The 24,782-nt window shown below is 40.6% G+C and overlaps 1 protein-coding gene across 2 annotated transcripts in view; it reads left to right on the top strand.

Annotated features, from left to right (window-relative positions):
• The first annotated feature begins 4,162 nt into the window (after positions 1-4,162).
• The window catches only part of MARK1 (microtubule affinity regulating kinase 1), a 145,923-nt gene continuing 125,303 nt past the window's right edge, over positions 4,163-24,782 (top strand). For both annotated transcript variants that reach the window (XM_077282249.1, XM_077282248.1), the window contains exon 1: positions 4,163-4,757. In XM_077282249.1, the coding sequence (XP_077138364.1) occupies positions 4,707-4,757 (51 nt within the window). In that variant the 5' untranslated portion in view covers positions 4,163-4,706. The remainder of the gene's footprint in view (positions 4,758-24,782) is intronic.

Genomic DNA, 24,782 nt, shown 5'->3' with positions numbered 1-24,782 from the left:
TAACTGCCATCTCCGATCTCAGTAATGGGAATGTCTGTAGACTCTGTATACAGATTTTACTCCAGAATACAGAGTTTACAGAGTGAAAGATCAATCCAGGAGGGAAAAGAAACTGATTTTTCTGATAAGACACATCACAAAGTTTATTATTTTCATGTGAACTGTTGACTTATGAAATAAATAAATAAATAAATAAATAAATAAATAAATAAATAAGAACGAGGGTTACTCTATAAGAGCATAAATCATCTGGTGTAACATGTGCCTTTACTGGATTTAACGCAGCTTTCGGCAGTTTCTTTGAAATGTAGACTCGTAATTAGATGCAGATAAGAAGCCCGTCTTTCAAAGTAGATTACAGGCATCTTCCACATTTCTCCGAGCCGTGTACTTTACAGAACAAATATTGACAATATACGCAAGATAACGCTCTCGTAGAGACCGATAAGACCTGTTCAAACATTGTTGTGTAAATCACCTGCCATGTCATTTAAGTATACTTTTCCAGGTCATGCCCCCGACACTCACTGATGATGTCATCGAAACCTTAAGGTGAATTAAAGGGAAACTCTTGACAAAAATCAGGTTTCCGCTAAATAATGATTGATTATAGGCACGTATCAGGAGTGAGCAGTGTCACACCGGGGTCCTCTGATTCATCAGAGTAGATTATCCTGCACTCACATCGCTACAGAACATGTAAAGGCCCTCAATAAATATAAAACTAATGTCCACCAGACCTATCAATATTGGTGGGCTCAGTAGACAGTCTAATATATGGAGGCCTCCTGACTTTTCCCTGACAGATGGAGTCAGCTTTGTATTCTTCAGGGGCCCATTTAGTGTGTCATATCGGAACCTTCATATAGCCCTGGTGGGTCATTCCAATATTCTTTCGATTTATTTCTATGGGGAATCAACTTTACTATTCATTCGAGGAGTTTTTGTAGCTTTTTTTTCCCCTGAAGGGGCTTTGAAAAAAACCTGGTGGAAAAGAAAATGCACGCCACTTCTTTCAGCTGATCCTTGAGGAACCTTTTCCAAACTAGGCCTTGTCCAAATAAAAGATGGCAAAGAATAATTCAGGAAAAAAAAATCCAAGTCATCCAAAACTTTTCAGAAATGCTTCGGGCAAAGAAAAACTCTTTCAAAAGTGGTTTCGGTTTGAAAACATGTGTTTTTTGACAACCTAAAAAACCCTCTGTGTGCACATACCCCAAAGAAGGAGCATTTCCTGTAGCAGTTTCGTCTAGAAATCTTGAAAAACGAGGAAAAAAAAATCAGTGTGAACATGCCCTTCGAGAGTTCCTCTTTTCGAGGGTTCCTCTTTAAGGCCGGGGTCACACTTGCGAGTGTGATGCGAGAAACTCGCGCGAGTCTCTTGCATCAATACCCGACACTGCTACCTGCACTCGGACCGGAGCGTGCGGCTGTATGTATTACTATGCAGCCGAACGCTCCGGCCTCAAGTGCCGGCGGCAGTGCTGGGTATTGATGCGAGAGACTCACGCGAGTTTCTCGCATCACACTCGCAAGTGTGACCCCGGCCTAAGTGTCATTCACATAAATTGTCTAATTCCGGAATCTAGAACCTCTTGGATCTATTTGATCAAAACAAAGAAAAGTCCAATTTAGAATCTTTGTCATTTTTACCGAGCTTTCTTTTAGTGCACTTCCTCTGCATATCAGTGTGTGGCCATGTGAGCCACGAGCCTAATGATTGCCTCCAGATCTGCCATTTTTGCAGTCTCATCAAGCCCCCGCCAGGGGTCGGGCCTAGTAGGAAATCAGTTATCACTGTGTGTTCACTGTACTAGTGATTGCATGGTCAATCAGGTTAAAAAAAAAAAAAAGTTAAAAAACATAATAGTATGGGAAAAATCCCAAATAAAAAATTACGTTTTTTCTTGCATAAACTACCTACAATTGCTAAAAAAAAACCCATATATATAAAAAAATATGCGAAAATTATAAAAAAAGGGAAAAAATATAGCGGTATAGGAAAATCCTAAACATCCCAAATAAACTACCTACGATTGCTAAAAAAAATAAAACATGTTAGAATCATAATCAATTTATCGCATAAACTACCAGTAGTCAAAGATATTGACTACTGCCAGGTACGACCGGGACATATTTTAGATGGACGGTGACGAACTGGAAGATCAATGATCTTTCTATGGGCAAATCAACAATGAAGTAATTGGGCAAGGTCTTCAAACCCAGGAACATCTTGCTGCTGCCGAAAACACGGCTCGTACATAGTTTGGTCTTTTCTATAGTATCATATGGACGATAAAGAAACAAGACAGAAGAAATGACGCCATCTAAATGTGGTGCTGGAGAAGGATGCTATCAAGCTAGACCTGTCACTCGAAGCAAGGATCACCGAGCTACGACTTCTCTACTTTGGACACATCATATGAAGATAGAAATCACTGGAGAAGGACATCATGGTCAGAAGAACAAAAGCAACAAGACGAAAAGGAAGACCAGCAACTAAATGGCTTGATACTATCAAGATAGTGGAAGAGAAGACCCTGGTGGACCTATCTAGGCTTGCTCAATACGGAGCGTTCATCCATCAAGTTGCCATGGCTCAAGATCAAGCTGAAGGCCGTTAGTAATAAAAATAATAGAATACCGACAATTGCTAAAACAAAATAGAAAAATTGAAACCACATATTAGAATCATAATGACCAACAAAAAAACAGGTATAAAAAAAAAACGCCCAATAGTATAGGAAAAATCCCAAACAAAAAAAAATATGTATTTTTTTAAATACTACCTACAATCGCTAAAAAAAAAAAAAATTTAAAAAGAAAAACATGTTATCATCATAATATCTCACAAACAAAATAATACTTGTGTTGTAAAAATCTCAAACGAAAAAGAATTTAGTTTTCTTGTATAAACTACCTCTAATCGCTAAAAAAAATTTGAAAAATGTAAAAAACATGATAGTATCATAACTCCTCACACAAAAAAACCCGCTAGGTTCCCATTGCGTTAATGGGATAGCGCTAACGGACAGCGTTGCACGGCAAAATTAACGCCGTGCACCGCGTCCGTTAGCGCTCCCATTGCCGGCAATGTTAGAGCGCATTGCTAGCGCATGTTATTTTCGGCACGCGCTAGCGATGTGCCGGTCTTTTGTAGCGCGCCTCGGACGCTGCTTGCAGCGTCCGCGGCGCGCCAGAGGTCCGTCCCCCGCTCTCGCAGATCGGGGATCTGCGAGAGCGGGGACGTTAACGCGACCCCTGAACGCGGCCCCGAAAAAGACATTGCGTTAGCGCAATCCGCTAGCGCTCGCGCTAAACGGATTGCACTAACGCAATCTGAACCTAGCCTTAAACAATAAAAGATGATTAAAAAGGGTTTTGTTTTTAAGCATTTTTCTTTATTGGATTTAATGTTGAGACTGAGAATATGCAGCACAGAATCAAAACTATTCTGTTTAAAAAAAAAAAAATTGCTTCAAATCTGCACCAAAAACTTATAAAATAGAGGGGGGACAAAACTGAACAAAAAATTTAATAAAAAAGCAATAATCAGATTATATTTTCTTATAATGTTAACAGAAAGCATTAAAAAATAAAAAAGCGATTAAAAAAAAAAATGTTTTAAAGAAGTCAATTCTTTGTCACGTTTTCCACAAGCAAATTGTGTACGTTTTTTTTTTTTTATGCAGGCAATAAAACAGTGCCAAAAATTACACGATTTGTTTGTGGAAAATGCGGCAAAGGATTGACATTTCTTTAAAACATTCTTTTTTTATAAATGACTTGGAAGTCGACTTAATTTTTTTTAATATATGTATTTTAGCAGTTTCGAAAAAAACCCTGTGTGAACGTACCGCATATGAAAAATAAATAAATTTTCTTTAAAAATAAAAATCATAAATAAATTAAAAAAAATATCAAAAGTGGATCAAAACATTGTATGGGACCATAAAAAAAAACCAAACAAACGAGATGGGATGTAAGGGATGTATGGATTTGGGTCTGGGGGTCATATCCTAAAGGTGACGGTCCGGGCAGCGAGGAGGGAGACCCCCCTAAACCTTCTGCCCCTTCAGAAGGATGATGATCCCACTGGAAGTAGTTGTTCTCTTCCTGGACAGAGGAGGGAGGGAGTGATTGTGGAGGAGGAGGAGGAGGAGGAGGAGGATGAGAATACAGCTTGCTGCCTTGGATTTGCTGTCCTGGAAGAGGAGGAGATCTATCTGCAGGGCTGATTTTGCTTTAGATGTGAGAGAAATCTCACTGTACTCTCTATCCAGAGCAGGATCTGACTCATTTCTCCTTCTAGATCATTATTTTTTTGTCATTTTTTTATATATTGGATTATTCTCTTTATTTTTGCATTGGATTTGCTTTGCATTGGATTTATGTCTTTTTATCCTTCTTCTTCACATTGCATTGGACCTCAGCCCTTGGATGTCACCTGCAGGGAATGAGGACACCCCAGCCTGAAGCACAAGGGGGTGAGGAGTGGAGGAGGAGAAGGTGGTGGTGGTCGAAGGGGGACAACCCCCTGTTCTTCAAGGGATGCTGTGATTGTGGAGGAAAACGTCTGCACTGACTGACATTTTATATTCAATTGCTTTTTTGTGATAACGTGGGGGGAACAATTTTATTAAAGCGGGGCCTGGCGGAGGAGGTGGAGAGACTGAGCTCTGCGGTGCGGCGCTTCCCTCTCCAAGATGTCAGCCAGGACGCCATTGCCGACCGTAAACGAGCGGGACACAGAGAACGTGAGTAGCCCTGCGGGCGAGTCCATTCCGGAAGAAGGGGAGGGGGGGCGGGGGTATGAGATAACCCATCTAGGGAAATCTGGGGGATTAATGAATGAAGGGATAGGAAGGGGAGGGGGCTTGTAAAATAAAACAGTAATCAATGGGGGCCTATAAAAAAAGGGCGACCCGGGAGGGGAACTATTAACCCCCATATACCGGGCGTCAATGGAATCTTCCGGTTTCGCCGCCTCAGCTTGGATGTGTAACAATATGGTTTCCTCAGAGCTGGCTTTACAGCTCTGAGGTAAATTTAGCCATAATTCCACAGGTACCGAGCATTGGTACATCTGCGGTGACACAAATTAACGATTAGTCCGATAATTATCGCTAATAATTATACCATCCGTAACGACAAGTAGAAAAAAATAAAGAAGATAATGGCCGTAAATAGTCGGCTTATTATTAATCTTGCTATCGAAAATGCTTCACGTTATGACCAAGGCAAATAAACGCAACAGTAATGCGGCTAATAATCGATTTATTGGCGATGAAAATAAAAATAAAAATCTAATTTTTGGCGATAGGAGCGAGGAAAATAATTTTCGACCAAACTTTTTTTTTTTTTTGACTGAAACGTTCCCTCGTCGTCAGTCTTTAACACCACTAGTAGCAAGAAGTTCACGTAAAATAAATTTTAATTCATTTTTATTAAAAAAAAAAAAAATCTATTTTTTTTCTTCTCAATTGAATTAAAACATTTACGCACTTTATGGCTATGTCGGAATAATTGCCCTGAAGGGAAAATAACATAGGAAAAATCGTCTTGAAGAAAGAGGATATCAAGAACACTTCCCTCTGATGGGAAAAAAATATACCGTAAGCACGGTTGCCGAAAAAGAAATAGATGTTTGGGCCCTTGCTCCGAAGAAAACGCTCTTCTTGAAGGAATCACATATGGGAACATTATTCGAAAGCCCGTACTAATGGTGACATGTATGGGAACCCTTGATGTGAAGAGAAAGTGTATCCGAAGGCTCGTTTTGGAAGGAACACGTAGCAGAATGTTTGTTTTGGAGTGAACACGTGTCAAAACGCTTGTTTTGAAGGGAACGTAGCAGAACTCTCGTTTTCTAAGAGAACGAGTGTCGGAATGCTCGTTTTGGATTGAACGTGTATCAGAAAGCTCACTTTGGAGGGAACGTGTATCAGAACACTCGCTATAGAGGGAACGTGCATTAGAATGCTTTTTTTTGGAGGGAACGTGTATCACAAAGCTTGCTTTGGAGGGAACGTCTAGTAGAACTGTCGGTTTGGAGGAAATGTGCATCGGTACTCTCGCTTTGGAAGGAACGTGTGTTCTTGGTTTGGAGGGATCGTGCATCAGAATGCTCGCTTTGGAAGGAACGTGTATCAGAAAGCTCGCTTTGGAGGGAACATGTATCAGAACGCTTGCTGTACAGGGAACGTGTATTAGAACGCTTGTTTTGGAGTGAACATGTATTACAACGCTCACTTTGGACGGAACGTGTATCAGAACGCTTTCTTTGGAGGGAATATGTATTAGAATGCTCACTTTGGAGGGAACGTGTATTACAACGATCACTTTGGAGGGAACGTGTATTAGAACGCTCGCTTTGGAGGGAATGTGTATCAGAACACTTGCTTTAGAGCAGGGGTGGGGAACCTCAGGCCCCAGAGCCATTTACGGCCCTCGATGACCTTTTATCAGGCCCCCGAGCAGATTCTTAGGGATCGCATTCTTGGGCAGGGAGCTGTATTTTGATTGCCACCAGCTCATTAATTTCTTCTTGCTCTGTTAGCACTCACATGCAGTGTTTTCTACTGAACATTGAAGGGCATGCAATGAAAGATTATATCCTGAAATCAGTGCCAGAGTCAGGATGTACTTTGTGGGCTGAGTTTGTACGGCCTCCGAATGATGGTATAAATATCCAAATGGCCCTTGGCAGAAAAAAGATTCCCCACCCCTGCTTTAGAGGGAACTAGTATTAGAACGCATGCTTTGGAGAGAATGTATAACAGAAAACTTGCTTTGGAGGGAACGTGTATTAGAATGCTCTCTTTGAAGGGAACACGTATCAGAACACAAATCGCAAATCTCGTTCCGAAGTAAACGCGTATGAGAACGCTTGTTTTGGAGGGAACGCTTATCAGAACACTTGTCCCGACAGGAACACAAATCAGAGAGCTTGTTCTGAAGGATTGAAGCACTCGGTCTGGGGCGAGGACACATTGGAGCACTTGTTGTGAAAGGAACTTGTACCTGTATGCCCGTTCCAAAGAGAACTCATCTGAACTTTCGTTCTGAAAGGGACGCAAATCTGATCACTTGTTCTGACGGGAACTCGTATCTGGATGATCGTTCTGTTAGAGATGCAAATCTGGAAGTTCTTTCATATGGGGATGGGTTTCTGGCCTCTTGTTCTGTTGGGGATGTGTATTGGAATGCTCATTCTGTCTGGGACGCATACCTGGACTCTCATTCCGAATAGGACTTGTATCAGGATGTTTGTTCTAATTGGGGTAACGTGTATTTGGTCACTCATTCTGATGGGACGTGCACCTGTTCTGAGTGGGACACGTTTCTAGACTCTTGTTCAGATGGGTCACGTCTCTGGACTCTCATTGTGGCGGAGACTAGTATCTGCATGCTCGTTTTGACAGGGACGCACATCTGGACACATATTCTGATGGGGGGTAAATATCTAGATGCTCGTTGTGATGGGAACTCGTATCTGGATGCTCATTGTGACAGGGACCCGTATCTAGACGCTCATTATGACAGGGACTTGTATCTGGACGCTCTTTGTGACGGGGACTCATTTCTGGACACTTGGTCTGATGGGGATACATATCTGGATACTTGTGACTTATAGATGGATGCTCGTTGTGTTGAGGACTCGTATATAGATTCTCTTATTGACGGAGACGTGTATCTGGACCCTCAGTCTGAAGGGGACACATACTCTTGTTCTAAAGGGAACGTGCATGGAAACTCATCTTGAAGGGAAGATGTATTGCACTGGTTCCTCTGAAAGAAACAAAATAGGAAAACGTTTCTTTATTTTAAATGAAAAACGCTCGATCTGTGCTGAACAAATATCCAATATGCCCTATCAAGTTGCAGATCCCTTGCGTTTATGACCTGATCGACTTATTTCCCAATGTATAAACCATTCTACATTTCCACCTGTTCCCAATCATCCATTTTTATCTGCAACCACTATTAGGGATGTTGGTGGTAATAGTGCCATCATCTTTATGAAATTCTTCAAGTTGTGGTGTTTTTTTCTGCCACGTGAACAGGTTAACCTTACCGGTATTTAAGCGTCAGTGATCTAACTAATGCCAGTACCAGGAGAAATATGATTAAACTATTGTCATCCATTCTGACTATTAATTGTGAAGGTAAATGGATAAGATAGCTAAGACCCCCTCCAATGTGACAGCCTACTGCTTATTATGAGCCATACCAGGCTTTACTGTTTTTTGTTTTTTTTATTAACTCATGTAGAGCCAGATTTTGTGTGTATGTGTATATGTACATACATTTATATATATGAATATTTCCAAAGTAAACAATGCTCATGTCACTATTTTTACTGCAGGTTCCTTTGTTACTGTTGGGAGGGATACGTATGCTGGGCTAGTGTTTATTAAGGTGGTCCAGCCTTGGCGCAGATAGATGTTTGCACTGTACAGCATTGCATCAGAGAATAGAACGTTTGCAGTCTCTAGAATTGCATCATGAAGAATAAAAACTGTGCCCCGTGGCATTCACCTACGTATCTGTCTAGGCAACAGAAGTTGGAATACGAAGCAGAAGACATGTAAAAGGCCTTTTCGCTGATTTCCAGATAGTCCCCCCTTTGTTCGTACATCATGAGGAAATTACATCACTCCATTGGCCTCCTACAGTCCGCTTATCTCTGAAATTCCTGAATTCATTTCGCCCATCAAGTACCTGCAAAGACGGTTTAGCCTCATTCTTGTGCTTTTCATGTCAGCCATCATACGGGAGTGGTGATATGGAGTGTACTTTTGTGGCTCAATGTGATAATTATGGGATTTGGTGTCAATGGGGATTTGACAAGAATCCTCAAATTACACTCTTTACTCTGGTGCGTTGTAGGAGATAGATCTGTTTTCAGGTTGTGCTTTATGGTTATACTGCCGACGAGGCTCGGTGGGTTTTCATCTGGTGTTCTGTGTCCATCCTGACATTTCTATAGATCATCATGCCAGCTATATATAGGATTTCTGCAATGATGCAATTCATTTTTTAACCTCTTGATGTATTGAAGGAGTACTTGTTGATGTTTCTTCTGATAAGGACTAAAGAAATCGGTATAATCCTTCCGACTTCTGTTGGGTATGTTGGAGGTCATGGTGTTGAATGTCCTGGAATTGGGTGATCCACTGAGGTCAATGTTGAACAGGTCACACTAATACGTTTTGTTAAATTGAGTTTTTGTGATATTCCTATAAGATATCTCAGTAAAACCTGCCATCAAAGTGATAGATTGTTGCTTACCAGCTGGATATTCTGCCTAGAAACCCCGACCTATCTCTTCCAACAGTCAGCCGAGTGTTCCTACTGTATATTCTCTATGGGAATAGTGTAGTAAGCCACTGCCAAACTCCTCTGGCAGCAGTGTATCTGTCTACAGAATGAAAGAATTGGGTAAAAAATCAGACTGCCCCATCCTTACTTTCTTTCGAAGGCGAGTCGGTAGGCCCTCATTTACATTATATGGTTAATTCATCCTGCTAAATTCAGTGGACAACGTTTATAAATGTTTATGGGACCCTTAAGGTAGAGCTCATACGGAGCTTCCATACAGGTTCAGTGGGGTATTGGATATATAGAGAAATACAACAGGGAAAATGTCTTTACATATGGTATACAATGGAGCACGCCTTGTATGACTTCACAAAATTTGAGGCACACAGAGTTAACATAGAGGCCTATTTTAGAATCCATTAAAAACTCTGTGCATAACAGAACCATAATAAAGCAATGTACAGAACCCCTTAGACATATTTCTATTTAGGGGTGACCACACATTTAAATTCACTGCAGGCCAGTCATCAACAAGAAAAGGCAGAAAGAGTATTTACTGTTTCTGCCTTTGCAGTCCCTGTATGGATAGAGACTAATTTGAGCACTGTGCATGCTGTGGAGGAAGCCCTGTTCTGCCACTTGCCCCCCCCATTGGTCCCAGCCATCACGTGATCGCCGATTGAAATGACACATGACTATATTATTGGTCTAACTAAACTATTCACAGCCCTAGCGTAGACAACTATCACTTGGTTGTTTTTCTCTAAGTAAATCTGCTATGGTAGCTCCAATAATAGGGTAAATTTATTCTTTTAGTTGACGGCCTTTGGCTCGATCTCTAGCCATGGTGACTTGGTGGATGAACAATCTGTAGGAAGATCCATCTTGTGCCAGCTTAGGTAGGTCCATCAACGTCTTCTCTGCTGTTATCTTGATAGTATCAAGCCATCAGGTTGCTGGTCTGCCTCGTCACCTTATTCCTTCTATTCTTCCAACCATGATTTCCTTCTCCAGTGATTGCTCTCTTTGAAGGATGTGTCCAAAGTAGAAAGTCGTAGCTTGGTGATCCATGCTTTGAGTGGCATGTCTGGCTTGATTTGTTCCAAGACTGATTTGTTTGTTCGTCTTGCCATCTATGGTATTGATAACATCCTTCTCTATTACCACATTTTGAAGTGGTCAATTCTTCTTTTGTCTTGTTTCTTTATCGTCCAGTTTTCGCAACCATATGTTACTAGAAAAGGCCAGACTATGTATGAGCTGTGTCTTCTTTACCAGTAAAATGTTCCTTGATTTTGATATTCACCTATTGACTTTCGGTGTGGTCACTACATCTTGAGTAATCATTGATCCGAGTAGGTTGAAGTCCTTTACAGCTTCCAGTTCATCGCTATCTATCTCAAATGTGTCCCGGTCGTACCTGACGGTAGTCAATATCTTTGTCTTCTTAGTGTTGGGTAGCAGTCCCATGTTCGAGCTTTCCATCTTGAGGCTTGGCAATAAGTCCTTCATTCTATCTACGTTTGTTGCTGTCAATGTGGCATTGTCTACGTTTATTGTTGATGATTCGTCCAGCAATTTTGATTCCTTCAAAACAAGTCTTTTCTGACCTTTTGGGGGTCACATATCACAAAAATAAAGTCAATTAAAAAAATTGTGTGTAAAGAATCCTAATAAATAGTAAAACAAACTCCTACAAAACTTGTGATAAATAGGTCGCTTCTAGTCATATACCTGATGCAGTCGTCTTAGCTAGTTTAACACAATAAAGGAATAAATACAATTTTTTTATTTTTAGGTTTTTATTATACTTTAACAGAAAAACACTGAATTGGAAACTTAAGAGGACAAAGGAACAAATATTGCAACTGCTATTTGGTTAAAAATAATAAAAGATGAATGCCCAAAATAAGTTAAAAAAATATATGGAAAAATCGTTTTAATACTCTAAAATAAAATTGAAAGCAAGTTAGAGCTGTTTGGTTAGTATATGCAACAGTATAAAAAATTGTACTGGTTAGAGATGTTGCCAAACAATTCTCAGGACCCAGTCTTGTGGTCGTGTTGGCTCCTCTTTTGATTACTGCCCGGGAACGTTGTCAGAGCTGCATAACACCACAATGATGATGTCTCGTCAGGCCGGCTGCTCAAAAGAAGAGCTGGAGATGTCGTTGGGTAAGAAAGAGGTGGTTCGAAGGACTTCTGTCCAGAAGCCACAGATTAATGAATTGGCCACTGGATTGGGTCCTGCAAATCATTTTGCACCAACTCTAGTACTAGTCATTAAGTGCTAGAATGCATCCATGGAAGAGATTAAAGATTTTAGGAATTTGATTAACCTTTCCTCTTCCTTATTTACTCCCATAATAAACAGTAGACCCTTGACCACATGTACATGGTAAAATCTTTACTAAAACATTTGCAGATATTCATTCATTTTTCCCATTTAAGAAGATCTTAGACCCCATCAAGGTGACCTTCATGACAAATACATTGAATCTTAATGAAAAAAAATCCTTAAAATTTTTTATAGAGGTGCTACTGTATCTAAAACTGACATTCTAAACCTGGCGGCTATGTAAACACGAAAAGGACACTTTGGTCACTGATCCTTTGGATTGCAAAAGTCTTTTTGAAGGATATCTCCACACTGGTAACGTCATTTGGTGTATATGTTGGACTATGACACACATGCCAGGCTTAGCGCTTGTGGGTTTTGGTATGACATGTATTAATCACACTGGAAACTGGTGTCAGGGATCTTGCACCTCACACCTTTAAAGATTAGCGTTGGGCCAAGAGGTTGTCCTTCAAGTTGATTGACCTGGCACAACTGTGGCTCAGAGGATTGTTATTTTAGAGTCTTCCAACATTTGACATAACAGTAGCTGCGACACTTTAAAAGGTTCTTCTAGCTTTAGAAATACTTTTTTAAATCCCTAAACAAACCACAAGATATCGTTCCAGAATTTTATTTTGTAGCATGTGTTTACTTTCTCTTACCCAATGAAAGGTTCTAAATGCTGGTGACTCTTTGACAAATTGTGGAATAAAAAGTTGTCAGCCGACAGCAGACTCAAAGTACCTATACACACAGGTAAATGTTGGCCAAACTCGGTCAACCATCTACTGTGTTTGGGGTGAGCAGATTCCCGCGGAAAATAGATGGATCTGGCATGTTGTAGATAAACCGGTGAGCCTAGGTTTCACTTCCACTGTCTATTGACTTACGGGAAACTCAAAATAAATAGTTAGAAGCAAACAGTCATCCACATTAATGTTGGAAAGACTATGCAACTAATTTTAGATTGCAGATTTTAATGTGGATTCTCGGAAAAAACAGCATCAAGATCAATTTATATATTTTTTTGGGTTGCCCTTTGGAATTGATGAAATCTCACACTTAGATATTGGGACCTGTAAAGCTGGCAATACAGAGGAGGTAACTGTTGGCCAAACATTCAACAGCCAGCTATCTCTGTTGATTACCCCATACACATGGCCACTCAACTCAGTCGATCCTTCATATCTTCTCAAAGTAGAAAGTGGAGAAATCCTCTGGCGGTGCTTACCTCTCCTGGAAAGAAAAATGGATGGAGACTTGAAAGTACAACTGTCCAATTCTTCTGTCACATGACCCCCATACACATTGGATTGTTGAACGGTCCTACCGAAATTTACAGGCTTGGTTGAGATTTCCTCAATATGCATGGTGGCCATTTGGCCCGTGTCTTTACTCAATTTGAGTATATAACCACATACTGCTGACATTTCTACTTTGTGGTTCGAGGATGGGAGTGTAACATGACGAATGTCAACGTTTTCCGTTTTTTGAGCTTCAGTGAGTATTCCCTGTTCTTAAATCATTCAGAGACTTTCTGACAGAGACATTAACAAAGTTTCCTAAAGTCTACTCTGCCAGACGTAGCAAGGGTGGAATCAAACAATTATCTTGTAATTGCCCAAAGGCAGATACTAATTATTTAACTGGATCTTTGCCCAGAACGCAGCCTTCCTTCAGGATGGGCACACCTGACTGGTATGATTATCTGTCTGGGTCATGTATGACATACGGCAGCACTTATTGGTCTCAGAGTATTTTTTTGTCTCTCAGGGTCGTAACTGCGGTAAAGCTAAGCTATGATTAGATAGCGTAGCCTTGTGCCATTTTGGAAAGTATTTTCTGGAATTTTTAATTTTTTTTCCCTACTGTTGCGATTTTTGTAAAACAGCAACTTTTTGCACAAAATTGGTTCAGTTTTGATCAGTTCTTTGCTGCTTGTCATAAAAGCAGAGAAACTAAAATGAGCTGATCACTCAGATGACAGATACCAATTGCTTCATAATGTCAATCATTAATCTCATAATCCTAATTTAAATTGGCAGATAATAGCACTTCAATTATTGATGCTTACATTATTTACCTAATGAAGGTATGAAGTGACTAAAGAATAAGTGAATAAAATATTCTTTATTGAAACAAGATTTAAAATTATTTAAAAGACAGGAAAAAAAGGTGGAAAAACAGGACCTCCCAAAAAATCCCACTGGTCTTTAGTCACTTCATACCTAGGTAAATAATGTCAATCATGTATACTGAAGAATATTCCCCACAAAAGAGGAAGGGGTACACAGTGGTATGATTACAACATTTAGGAGGGGGTACACAGTGGTATGACTACCACACCCCTCTTACAAATCGGTGCTTTGCGATAGGAACGCGATGGTGGCGCATGCGTGGGTCACTCTGCGGGACTGAAGCATGGTAATAGATGACAATTCCCGGGGCAGATTCTAGAAGGAACTAACCCTAATGACGCATGCACTTTGGGTAAAAATGTTTTGCAAAGCAGAAGATTACAATCACGTGAAAAAATAATGATCCAAAATTATAAAGAATTTTATAAACTGTAGCTATGGACACAATACATGAAAGAAGGATAAATAAATGTAAGGGAATATAAAACTAAAAAGAAAATGAAGTACACAGACCAGGGAAAATTCCTGGATATAAATGAAGCATACATGGTAATTTGCAAGAATCTTTAGAAAAAAAGCAAGATTATTTAAAATCAGAGTTATACAGGGTGATACATTTCTATGTGTATTATGACTCTGTTTAAAGGGAACTTGTTACCTGGTTTTTGCTTCCGAAACTGTGGGCAATATGAATTGTATCATGGCTGCACATTTGCAGTAGCTCTTCAGAGAAGATATGCTTTGAAGGTCCAGCGACAAGGCTAGTTTGAGTCAGCCCTTGGCCGTCTCTTCCCAGTGCTGCTGCAGTTGATTGACAGGTTTCTATATTGTGTACTTAGGTAGAGACTTGTCAGTCGCCTGCAGCGGCACTAGGAGAAAATGGCGGGGGGTGGAGCCGGACTAGTTTGGTCTTCTGCACAGCCCATGGAGGCTTTTCCCAGTGCCACCGCAGGTTTCTCAGTTGTGGGTACATAGGTAAGAACTTGTCAATCATCTGCTGTGGTGCCGAGAGAATTTGGCCTGGGGCGGAGCCAGACTAGTCCGATTTCCGATTATGGGCCCCGGCTGGATCATCAAAGTATATTTTTTCATCAGACTGCCTCTGGCATGTGTTACAGAGGATATGCTGAGCTTCAGAAAATGATCTGTTCCAAGCCTTCTCTATACTTTCTTCTTCCCATCATTTTGGTACAGATTGATCTTAGATTCGTCTGTCCAAACAATTTTCCAGAACGGGGTTGCCTCCTTTAGGTGTTTTTTTGGCAAAGTCTAATCTGGCCTTTCTATTTTTTAAGGCTGATTAATAGTTTGCACCTTGTGATCCTTCCTGGAGGGTGTTGTTCATTTGGGTGGCTGTTGTGAAGGGATTTGTCTCTTTCACCATGAAAAAGATTCTGCGATCATCGACCACTATCATCTTACGTGGACGTTCAGACGTTTTGGAGTTCCCACGCTCACCAGTGAGCTCTTGTTTTTGCAGAATGTACCAAACTGTTGATTTGGCCACTCCTAACATTTCTGCTAACTGTCTGATGGATTTCTTCTTTTTTTTTCAGCCTAATGATGTTCTGTTTGTCTTCCATTGAGAGCTCCTTTGACTGCATGTTATGGGTTCACAGCAATAGCTTCCAAATGCAAAGGCCACACCTGGAATCAGCTCCAGACCTTTCACCTGCTTAATTGTTGATGAGTTAATGTGGGGTTAGCCCATGCAGACTAGTAAAAAGATGTTGAGATAATTGTCCAATTTCTTTTGGTCCCTTTAAAAAGAGGCATGTATATTAAAGAGCTGTAATTCCTAAACCCTTACTCCTATTAGGATGTGAATACCCTCAAATTAAAGCTGAGAGTCTGCACTTTAAGCCCATATTGATTACATAACTTTCTTGAATATGTTTTGGTTAACAGTTAAAATGCCAAAACTTGTGTCACTGTCCAAATATTTCTGGGCCTTATTTATTTTTATCTAATCTAATATATTTCTATGTTGGTTCAACATTCACTTATCTGTAAGTATGATGAGACTGGAAGTCCTTTTGAAGTGGTCTTAAATCTAGTGGGTTAGATATTAATGTATCTGTCAGAATTACTAGCCTCAGGAGGGCTTTGTAGCTGTATTATACGCCGGCAGGTTAAGTGATGGACCTGATTGTACTCTTATAAAGTGTTCTGAGACAAGCGGCTCTGAATACATTTTCAGGTAAAGTTACAAGAAAACATTACATCTAGAGATGAGTGAATTGACTCGTAGGGCCTTGGTTCAGCAGACATTTCTGTATTCAGTGGCTGATGAACTGTCTCTATTCTGATGGCCCCTCTTTTCATTAACCAGCCTGGCATGGTGTCATTATTTCGGTGTGAAACACATGACGTCGTGCCAGGCTGACTAATCACAAGAGGAACCATGGATGCTGGAAGGTAAGAGGCTGTTTTTAGGACATCTGTCCACTGATTGGTGACCTGGACTTGGGTTTCTGCAGATTTATTTGCTGACGTCTAATTACTAATTCACTCCCCTTAAATAGGTATAATATGGAAGTAAATATAGGGATGGGATGTGTGTCTGATCCTCTTTGCATCTATATTTTATCTGTATTGATTTTCTTCCAGCTTTGTCATTTTTTTAAGTTCTATAAACATCCTTTTTTTACTAAACCGCAAATGTGAATGATTTTCCTCTGGCACCATTGACTAGTCTAGCTATAATACAGATACCAATATGGAAAATGATAGGCCATACTATGTATCTGATATGATCACAGGTACTAGTGTAGTGTCTTGGTGTAGCCAGAGTTTTACTGGGTACCGTAAAAGAACGAACAGCACTTTAGGCCTCAGCTTTCTGGATGTCTGTCATAGTGATTTGGGAGGAAGCTGTCTGTTGACATTCATTAGTGGCATATCATTAAGCTATGGCATTTGTGTTCGTTAGATGGAGGTCCTATTTTGACCCATTACAAAAATGAAAGCATCAGGAGAAAAGTCAGTTTCAGAGGCAGCATAGTCGGCCAGCGACTTTCCTATCAAGTTGGTTCCATTTCATTCGAGCAGTTGACAGAGATCAGAATGGTCAGACGCCAAGATAGGAGTTCAGTGGCATATCTCGCATTCTTAAATAGGGTCTAAATCAAACTACTGGCAGTCCCGAGTCAACCCTTGCTCATAAGTCACATAAGGGCATATGGAAATCATAGGGGGGTATACAGTTGTGCTCAAAAGTTTACATACCCCAGCAGAATTTTTGCTTTCTTGACCCTTTTTCCGAGAATATGAATGATAACACCAAAACTTTTTCTCCACTCATGGTTAGTGGTTGTGTGAAGCCATTTATTGTCAAACTACTGTGTTTTCTCTTTTTAAATCATAATGACAACCCAAAACATCCAAAGGACCCTGATCAAAAGTTCACATACCCCATTTCTTAATGCTGTGTATTGCCCCCTCTAACATCAATGACAGCTTGAAGTCTTTTGTGGTAGTTTACACTGCAAAATTTGGGAAATTTAAGCCCCATTCCCAGTAATGCTTGGAAATGCTCCTAAATTGCCCAGTGATACTTCCAAAATGTCCACTTTTGAGCTTGCTTTTCCTAGGCTCTTTTGTTGGCATGGCTTGTGGGTCTGTTCCGCAAATATCATAAAGCATTGTCCCACCTCTTTTAGAAGGAAGATATGGCAGCTGCAGAGTAAATGTTTGGCTTTCCATAGATTTGCCTTCAGAGTCAGTTGTGTGTTGGGCACCTAAAGAACAGTTTTCTTGGTTCAAGGGAGAATTGTTCACAAGACTCCCTACACAGGGAGAACTGGTACCTTGCCAACTCATTGAAGTCATATCACTAAGCCATAAATTTACAGGGTAACTGAACTTTGAAGTAACTTTTCAGAATAAGTTGTCATGTGTGCATGTGTGTACACTATTTTTTGGCTATTACAGGATTTATACCGCTCATTTCACCAGTTTTCCTATTTGCAGGCTCTGACTCTAAATTTGCAATTGACTCGGAGCTGGTGGCGGTTTTAATTGCAGCAGGATCCTACCTACCCATAAATTCAGGATTTAGCCTAAGAGAGGTATTCACGCTAGACACGTAGGTTCAATGCAGCAAAAAAGGGGCGGCAGTGTTTACCTGCCCAGGTCTCAGAACTAATGCACTCTCAGAATGCAGCAAACCCATGTAGTAAAGATGGTCGAGGTACTGTGCATTACCTGTGTGTGCCCTACATAAGCCGCTTTTGTCCAATCTAATACTAAGCAATCACCCCCTCCATGAATTGGTAGGTTGTGAGTCGTTATCTCACCAGGGTTTGTTGCATCCTGAAAGTGCATTAGTTTTGAGACCTGAGCAGGTAAATACTACTGCTCCTTTTTTCCTGTATTAATTCTTGAATTTTTGGAGGATTTTTAGTTTTCTTTTTGTGGCTTTGCTATTACGTTTAGACAGGTAGGTTCTCAGCAAACCGGACACCGCCTTGTCATTGGCTGTTGGGCATGCGTGACTATCTAGAGCAGTAATGCTATTCATATTTCATATATTACATATTTACATGCTTTAGCACTACAGAGTGCAACTTTATTTGTTTGTTATTTGCAGATTAACTAATGTAATAATTTCCAAACAAAATGAACAAATGAAGAAGGATTCCTGCTCCTCATTCCTAAGTTAGCACATAGTAGCATAGATGACAATGTAAAGCAGGACTGAGCAGTATAGATGTGGATCCAGCTAAGACGTGAGGTAAAAGACTTGTTAGAAAGCTCAATGTGATCTTTCTCTGTCCGTCTCTGCTTGTTTTCTCACTCTGCTCCTCACTCCTCCTCCCCTGATTTCACTGTGCTGGCAGTCAGAGTTGAGTTTTTTTCTTTTTTTCAGCTTGTATGTGAGTTCAGGAACAGGTGGCTCATAAATGAGCAAAGAAGCATTTTTATCATTATATACATTAAAAAGTTCTTCACATTTGCTCGTACTATTGTTTTATGCAAAGTTTGTTGATCATACAGTTACCTTTTAATGGGATTCTTCTCATCCTCTATTATATTGGAAAATAATACAACAGCTTCAAGAGGTTGGGGACCACTGGAAATTCGGTCTGTTTTTGTCTTTGGAGTTCTGATCTTTAGATATTTCTGTGAGAACATTCATGATGAATTGACACTGATTTCCTACATTCTTGAAAAGATTGCCTCTGATTTCCAACACTCATGATAGATCAGCACTCGTTCCCTACATTAATTACTGATTTCCTCTGTACATTGGCCACATTCATGATTGATCGCGGCTTCAGTTTTCCTATATTCATGATAGATCACCACCGATATTCTACATTCTTCATAGAGCACCGTTGTACATTTCCTACATTCATGATTGGTGTCCACTGATTTACATCATTAAAGATCTATCACCACTGATTTCCTACATTCATAGTAGATTATGTCCGATTTCCTACATTAATTACCTATTGCCACTGTTGATTGGCTACATTCATGATTGATCTGTCACGAATGTGTGGGAGATCTGGGGGTAGAAGATCACTGCGTATTGTGTATTTGTCATCTTCCATTTAGTCTGTGTGTTTGGATCCCACATTAAATTAATTTGTTGTCCTTTGGCGCTGAAGAGGTTAATGACCCTTTCTATGGTGGTCAGAACCATGCAGCTTCTGATCTGGTCGTTAACTCTTCCTATAAAACCAGGCCAGACCCTCTCTGTCTACTAGTGCACTGATTTTCTATATTCTTAAACGGTAAGTAAACTTTTAATTTTATTTTTAATAATTTTGTCAAACAGGAAAAGATATGATTGCTTTATTAGGGGATTTGTTTTTATTTCTGTAAAAAAATTGCATGTTACTGTCTTCCAAACACAGGCTTTCACCCAGTCTCCTTTGGAGTACAGATGATGGCAGTAATCTCCTGCAGCACCTTCTCAGAGCCTCGCCCGCTCCCTATTTAGTATACTGTAATAGAAATATTAGATTTGGTTCCACAAGCAATGCCTCGAAAATTATTCCTATCTAGTGAACTTTTCTACATTTTTTCATGTTACACCCCCAAACTTCAATGCATGTTATTGATATTTTATGTGATATATAAACAAAAAGCAAGTATTTATAAAGTATAAAGGAAATGTTCCAAGGTTTTCAACATATTTTAAAAACATTAATCTGAAAATTTGTATTCAGCCTAACTCTAATACCTATAAATAAAATTCTGAGTGACCAATTACCTTCAGAAGTCCACCTAATTAGTAAATTAAGTCCACCCCTTTGTAATTTATTTTCAATATAACTACAGCTGTTCTGTGAAGGCCTCAGAGGTTTGTTTGAGAACATTAGGCATGAAATAGTGTAAAAAAAACAAGGACCGCATCAGACAGGTCAGGGATAAAGTTGTGGAGAAGAGTAAAGCAGGGTTAGGTTATAAAAAAAAAATTCTAAGCTCTGAGCATCTCACGTAGCACTGTTCAATCCATCGTCCAAATTGAAGGAGTATGGCACTACTGTAAACCTGCCAAGACATGGCCGTTCACCTAAACTAACATCCCATGCAAGGAGAGCACTAATTAGAGAAGTAGCCAAGAAGCCCTTGCTCACTCTGGAGGAGCTGCAAAGATCCACAGCTCAGGTGGGAGAATCTGTCCACAGGACAACTATTATTCGTATACTCTACAAACCTGGTCTTTATGGAAGACTGGCAATAAGAAAGACATTTTTGAAAGCAAGTCATAATAATTTACGTTTGAAGATTGCAAGAAGCCATGTAGGAGATACAGCGAGTTTATGGAAGAAGGTGCCCTGGTCAGATGAAGCCAAAGTAGAATTTTTTCTACTAAATTTAAAATGCTATGTGTGGCAGAAAACTCACACTGCACATCACGCTGAAAACCCCATCCCCACCGTTACACATGGTGGTGGCAGCAACCTGCTGTGGGGAGGCTTTTCTTCCGAAGGGACAGTGTTTCTGGTCACAGTTGATGGGTAGATTGTGGGAGCTAAATACAGGGCAATCGTGGAGGAAAACCTGTTATAGGCTGCAAAAAACTTTAGACTGGGGCGTATGTTCACCTTCCTGCAGGACAACGACCCTAAACATCCTGCCAGAGTTACAATGGATGGTTTGGATCAAAGCATATGCATGTGTGTGAACGGCCCAGAATCCTACTGAGAATCTGTGGCAAGACTTTGAAAATTGCTGTTCACAGATGCCTCATCCAGTCTCACTGAGTTAGGGTATGTGCAGGCGTTCAGTATTAGGCAGCGCTTTGGACGCAGCACATGTCTGCTGCATCCAAAGGGCTGCTGGATTTTGAACGCAGGTGATTCCGCCTGTGTTCATTGAACCGTGTGGAATCACTGCGTCTCCGCAAGATAAATTAACATGCTGCGGTCTGGAAAGATGCGCCACATGTCCGTCTCTGCAGGAAAGCCGCAGGCGTCGGTGCATGCGCATAGTGGACATGGGATTTCTTGAAATCCCATCCTCTATGCTGTAACATCTGGCCGCTGCGGGTTGGACGCTGTGGATGTACTCAGTGTCCAACAGGCAGCGTTTACTGACCGTGTGCACGTTCCCTTAGAGCTATTTTTCAATGAAGAAGTGGCAAAAATGTCACCTCTAGTGCAAAGCTGGTGGAGACAGACCTCAAAAGACTTGCAGCAAGCAGTAATTGAAGTGAAAGGTGGTCCTACAAAATATTGACTCGGGTCGAGGGGTGGGGGCCTGAATAGACTTTTTTTTTTTTTTTTTTTACAGGAAAGAAGACAAAATCCCCTGTTAAAATAATTTCAGCGTGCTCGGAGAATTAGTTTTTGTTGACATAGCTGCATGAATTGCGGCTGCTAGACAGCCTGAATATATGTGGGGGTTGTCTGTTTGTTAAGCAACCCCCACATGTATTCAAGCTGTCTAGCAGCCGCAAATCATGCAGCTGCGTCGACAGAAACACAATCTACGAGCACGCTGAAATACTCGGAGACCGCCCGAGCGTGCTCGGAGGTGCCCAAGAAACGAGCATATTCGCTCATCACTAGTTACTATATAAGGCCTCATTCAGACATCTGTGTTTATTCTTGTACGCAAAAACAGACACATATTGTCTTTGAGTTTATACATTCAGGACAGATCAGTAATGACTTCCTACATTCTTTATAGACCGCTGCATTCATGATAAGTCACCGATGTTTTCTTACACTTCTCTTTTGTGTAGTCCATCTTCCATGTGAATACAGCTTACAGGGCTGAAATGACGGCACTTATTATTTTATATTCCCCTGTCTCGTTCTATTGTGAAGACTGTGATTCAGGGCTATGAAATATGCAGGCAGGTCCTGACGTATAGAAATAATATACCGCTCCATTAACCCCTTCAGTCTATCTGAAATGCGCGCTACAGCAAATTAAGTTGCGTTACGCAACACACAAAGCTCTTATTTGCATACTTAGATTTTTAATAGAAAACTGAATTAATCGTGGGTCCCATGTGTGTAGGAAATCCCGGCTTTAATGAAACAGAATATTGAATACCAGAAGGGTCTTATTTAATAGTTTTCTTCAGGGTAGGCTATTAATTGGATGCAAGCTTACAATTAATTGTTACTTAATTGCGTGGTTGTAAATTCTTTATTTTGCTCTACCCTTTAATTTAAAGGGGCTTTGCAGGGGTGGGGAAACAGATAGGCTAAAGGCAGGAAATGGCATAAAATAAACGATACATTAATTGCCTGATAAATCGTGCAGTGCGGACACTTTGATGGTCCTATGGTTGTTCTGCACTGATGCCTCTGAGGTCTTGTGCCGTACATTAAGGCATTGCTACTAACACCAATGATTGCCTGAATCCCCCCTGTAAAAACTGTTAGTGAATTTTCATTAAAGTTCCAAACTCCCCTAAATAGCAGCAGTATCTGTATCCCATACATTTCAAAGCCATGTCTACAAAAATGCATTGCAAAACTGTGACACCTGATGAAGGCTAGACAGCCGAAACGCGTTGTGTTCATGTTTTATTAAGATTTTTAAGTCATCTTGCAACCCTTTAGGTTTTTAAAATTAAAAATTTCCATCCATACCTCTGGCTCCTCTATGCATCTGAGTGGAAGCGCCTTATAGGCTGGTCTTCTGTTTCGTGTTAACTAGGCATGGATTGGGCACAATTCTGCTGCCATATTGCTCACTTGAAAGTATTTTAAAGGGGGGAGGGTATCCAGACAGACATGTCAAGTAGACTCCCAGAGCTGATCTCTCACTCAGCATCCTGTATAAATAACGGCAACGACCCAGCGTACGTTCTCAGAACCGGTCCCTGACCTGTGTGAAGGTGTCTGGAACCGAAGGAGAAGCAGTCCGTACGGGCGAGAAGCTGAGAACGCGTAAAGTATTTTAAAGGGTTTGCTTCAAGTTAATAGTTGATAACTTACAGGTTTTCGACCCCAATGATCACAAGAATGGGACTCTGCAGAGCCGTGCCTGGATGGTGTGGTGGTCGGGTATGGCCATCACTGTTCTTGGTGGCTATGTGGTAAATTATCACCTATCTGAAGTCAGGTCATAACTGAACTTAGCACAAACCCTTTACGTACTGGTCTGTGATTGACCTCTTCTTGTACTGGTCAGCATCCACCAGTGAACCTGGAATACAGCAAATGTCATCGTATGGTGGGTTCTGTACATCGGTGTGACATATTAGCTTTGCACAGAGGTCCATAATAATAATAATAATGATGATGGGAAAAAAAGAAACACGGACGAACTAAATCAGAAGGATTGTCCATCTTTAAGGCCAATTTAGAGAAAAGTAGTAATAGTAGTATCTATCCTCCTAAGCCATCTGTATGGGCATTCAGGTAATAAAAAGTTGAATAAAATGATACATTGATATCTGCTATCCAATGTCTTATGCCAGAGAAATCAGCATTTTTCTTAATACGTAAATTAGCTGTTAAGATCTGTGGGTTGGACATAGATCTCCCTGAGAATTTCCTGTAGATCATGGGAGCGACTGTCAGTCATTACATGTCTCACACTGGTTACTCTCCCTTTCATTTACAATAATCTAGAGGCAGATTCTCAGGGAGATCTAATTCCCACCCATAGATCTTAACATCTCATTTATGTATTTAGAAAAACATGGCATTCTCTGGAATAAGACATTGGATCACAGATAGAAAGATATCGATTTGTTCAACCTTCTATGCCCTACATGCCCATATAGACGGCTTAGGAGGGTTGAACCTATTGACAGATTGCCTTTAAGTCTACGTAGTTGGTTCTAAAGATCATTTTTACAATAAAAAAAAGTTCATCGTTTGCCTTTCTATAGCCTCTGTGTTGCACTGTCTATTATGATGAGTTAATGGAGAATCTGTCAAGTCAAGACAGTTGGGTGGAGAATGTGTAACTTTTTTATCTTTTGTTTTTTGTTCTGAGCTCTTCTGACCACAGAGCACATCAGAATCTACCCCGTAAATGTAAAACTGGGTGAAATTTTTAATAAAACCCAACAGTTAGCCCCAAATATATACATTTTAGTAAAAAAATAAGCAAATAACATGACCTCAAAGATGGACAACCCCAAATGTCTACGATAGACCTCTGTACTTCATTCAGTTATATGGGACTGACAAACTATCTCTGACAGTCCCCCAGAAAAGAACTGAGCAGTGGTCGAGCACCAGCCATCATCCAACTTTGACTTTGCTTGTATATGCATTCACGCTCGCTAGTACCCAAAGGGAAGTCCCCAACCCAACAAGGTGCTTCAGCCCACCTTATGTAACCCCACCTATTACCTCCCCCTTAGCTTCATTTGGCTTCAATCTCCTGACAGACCCTGATATTTTGCTTCTGCGCTTTGTGTTTGTGGCTCTTCACATTTGCGGGCCACATAGGACCTCGCTGTGGTGACTCTTACCAATTGTTTCACCAGAGGACCCCAATTCCCTGTCCCCCCATTACCTGCCCCACCATGATGAGGGAAAGCTGGA

This window comes from Ranitomeya variabilis, chromosome 2 (assembly GCF_051348905.1).
Source record: "Ranitomeya variabilis isolate aRanVar5 chromosome 2, aRanVar5.hap1, whole genome shotgun sequence".
NCBI classification, from domain to species: domain Eukaryota; kingdom Metazoa; phylum Chordata; class Amphibia; order Anura; family Dendrobatidae; genus Ranitomeya; species Ranitomeya variabilis.
Note: the sequence above shows the minus strand (reverse complement) of the source record. Positions and strands in the feature narration are given on the sequence as shown.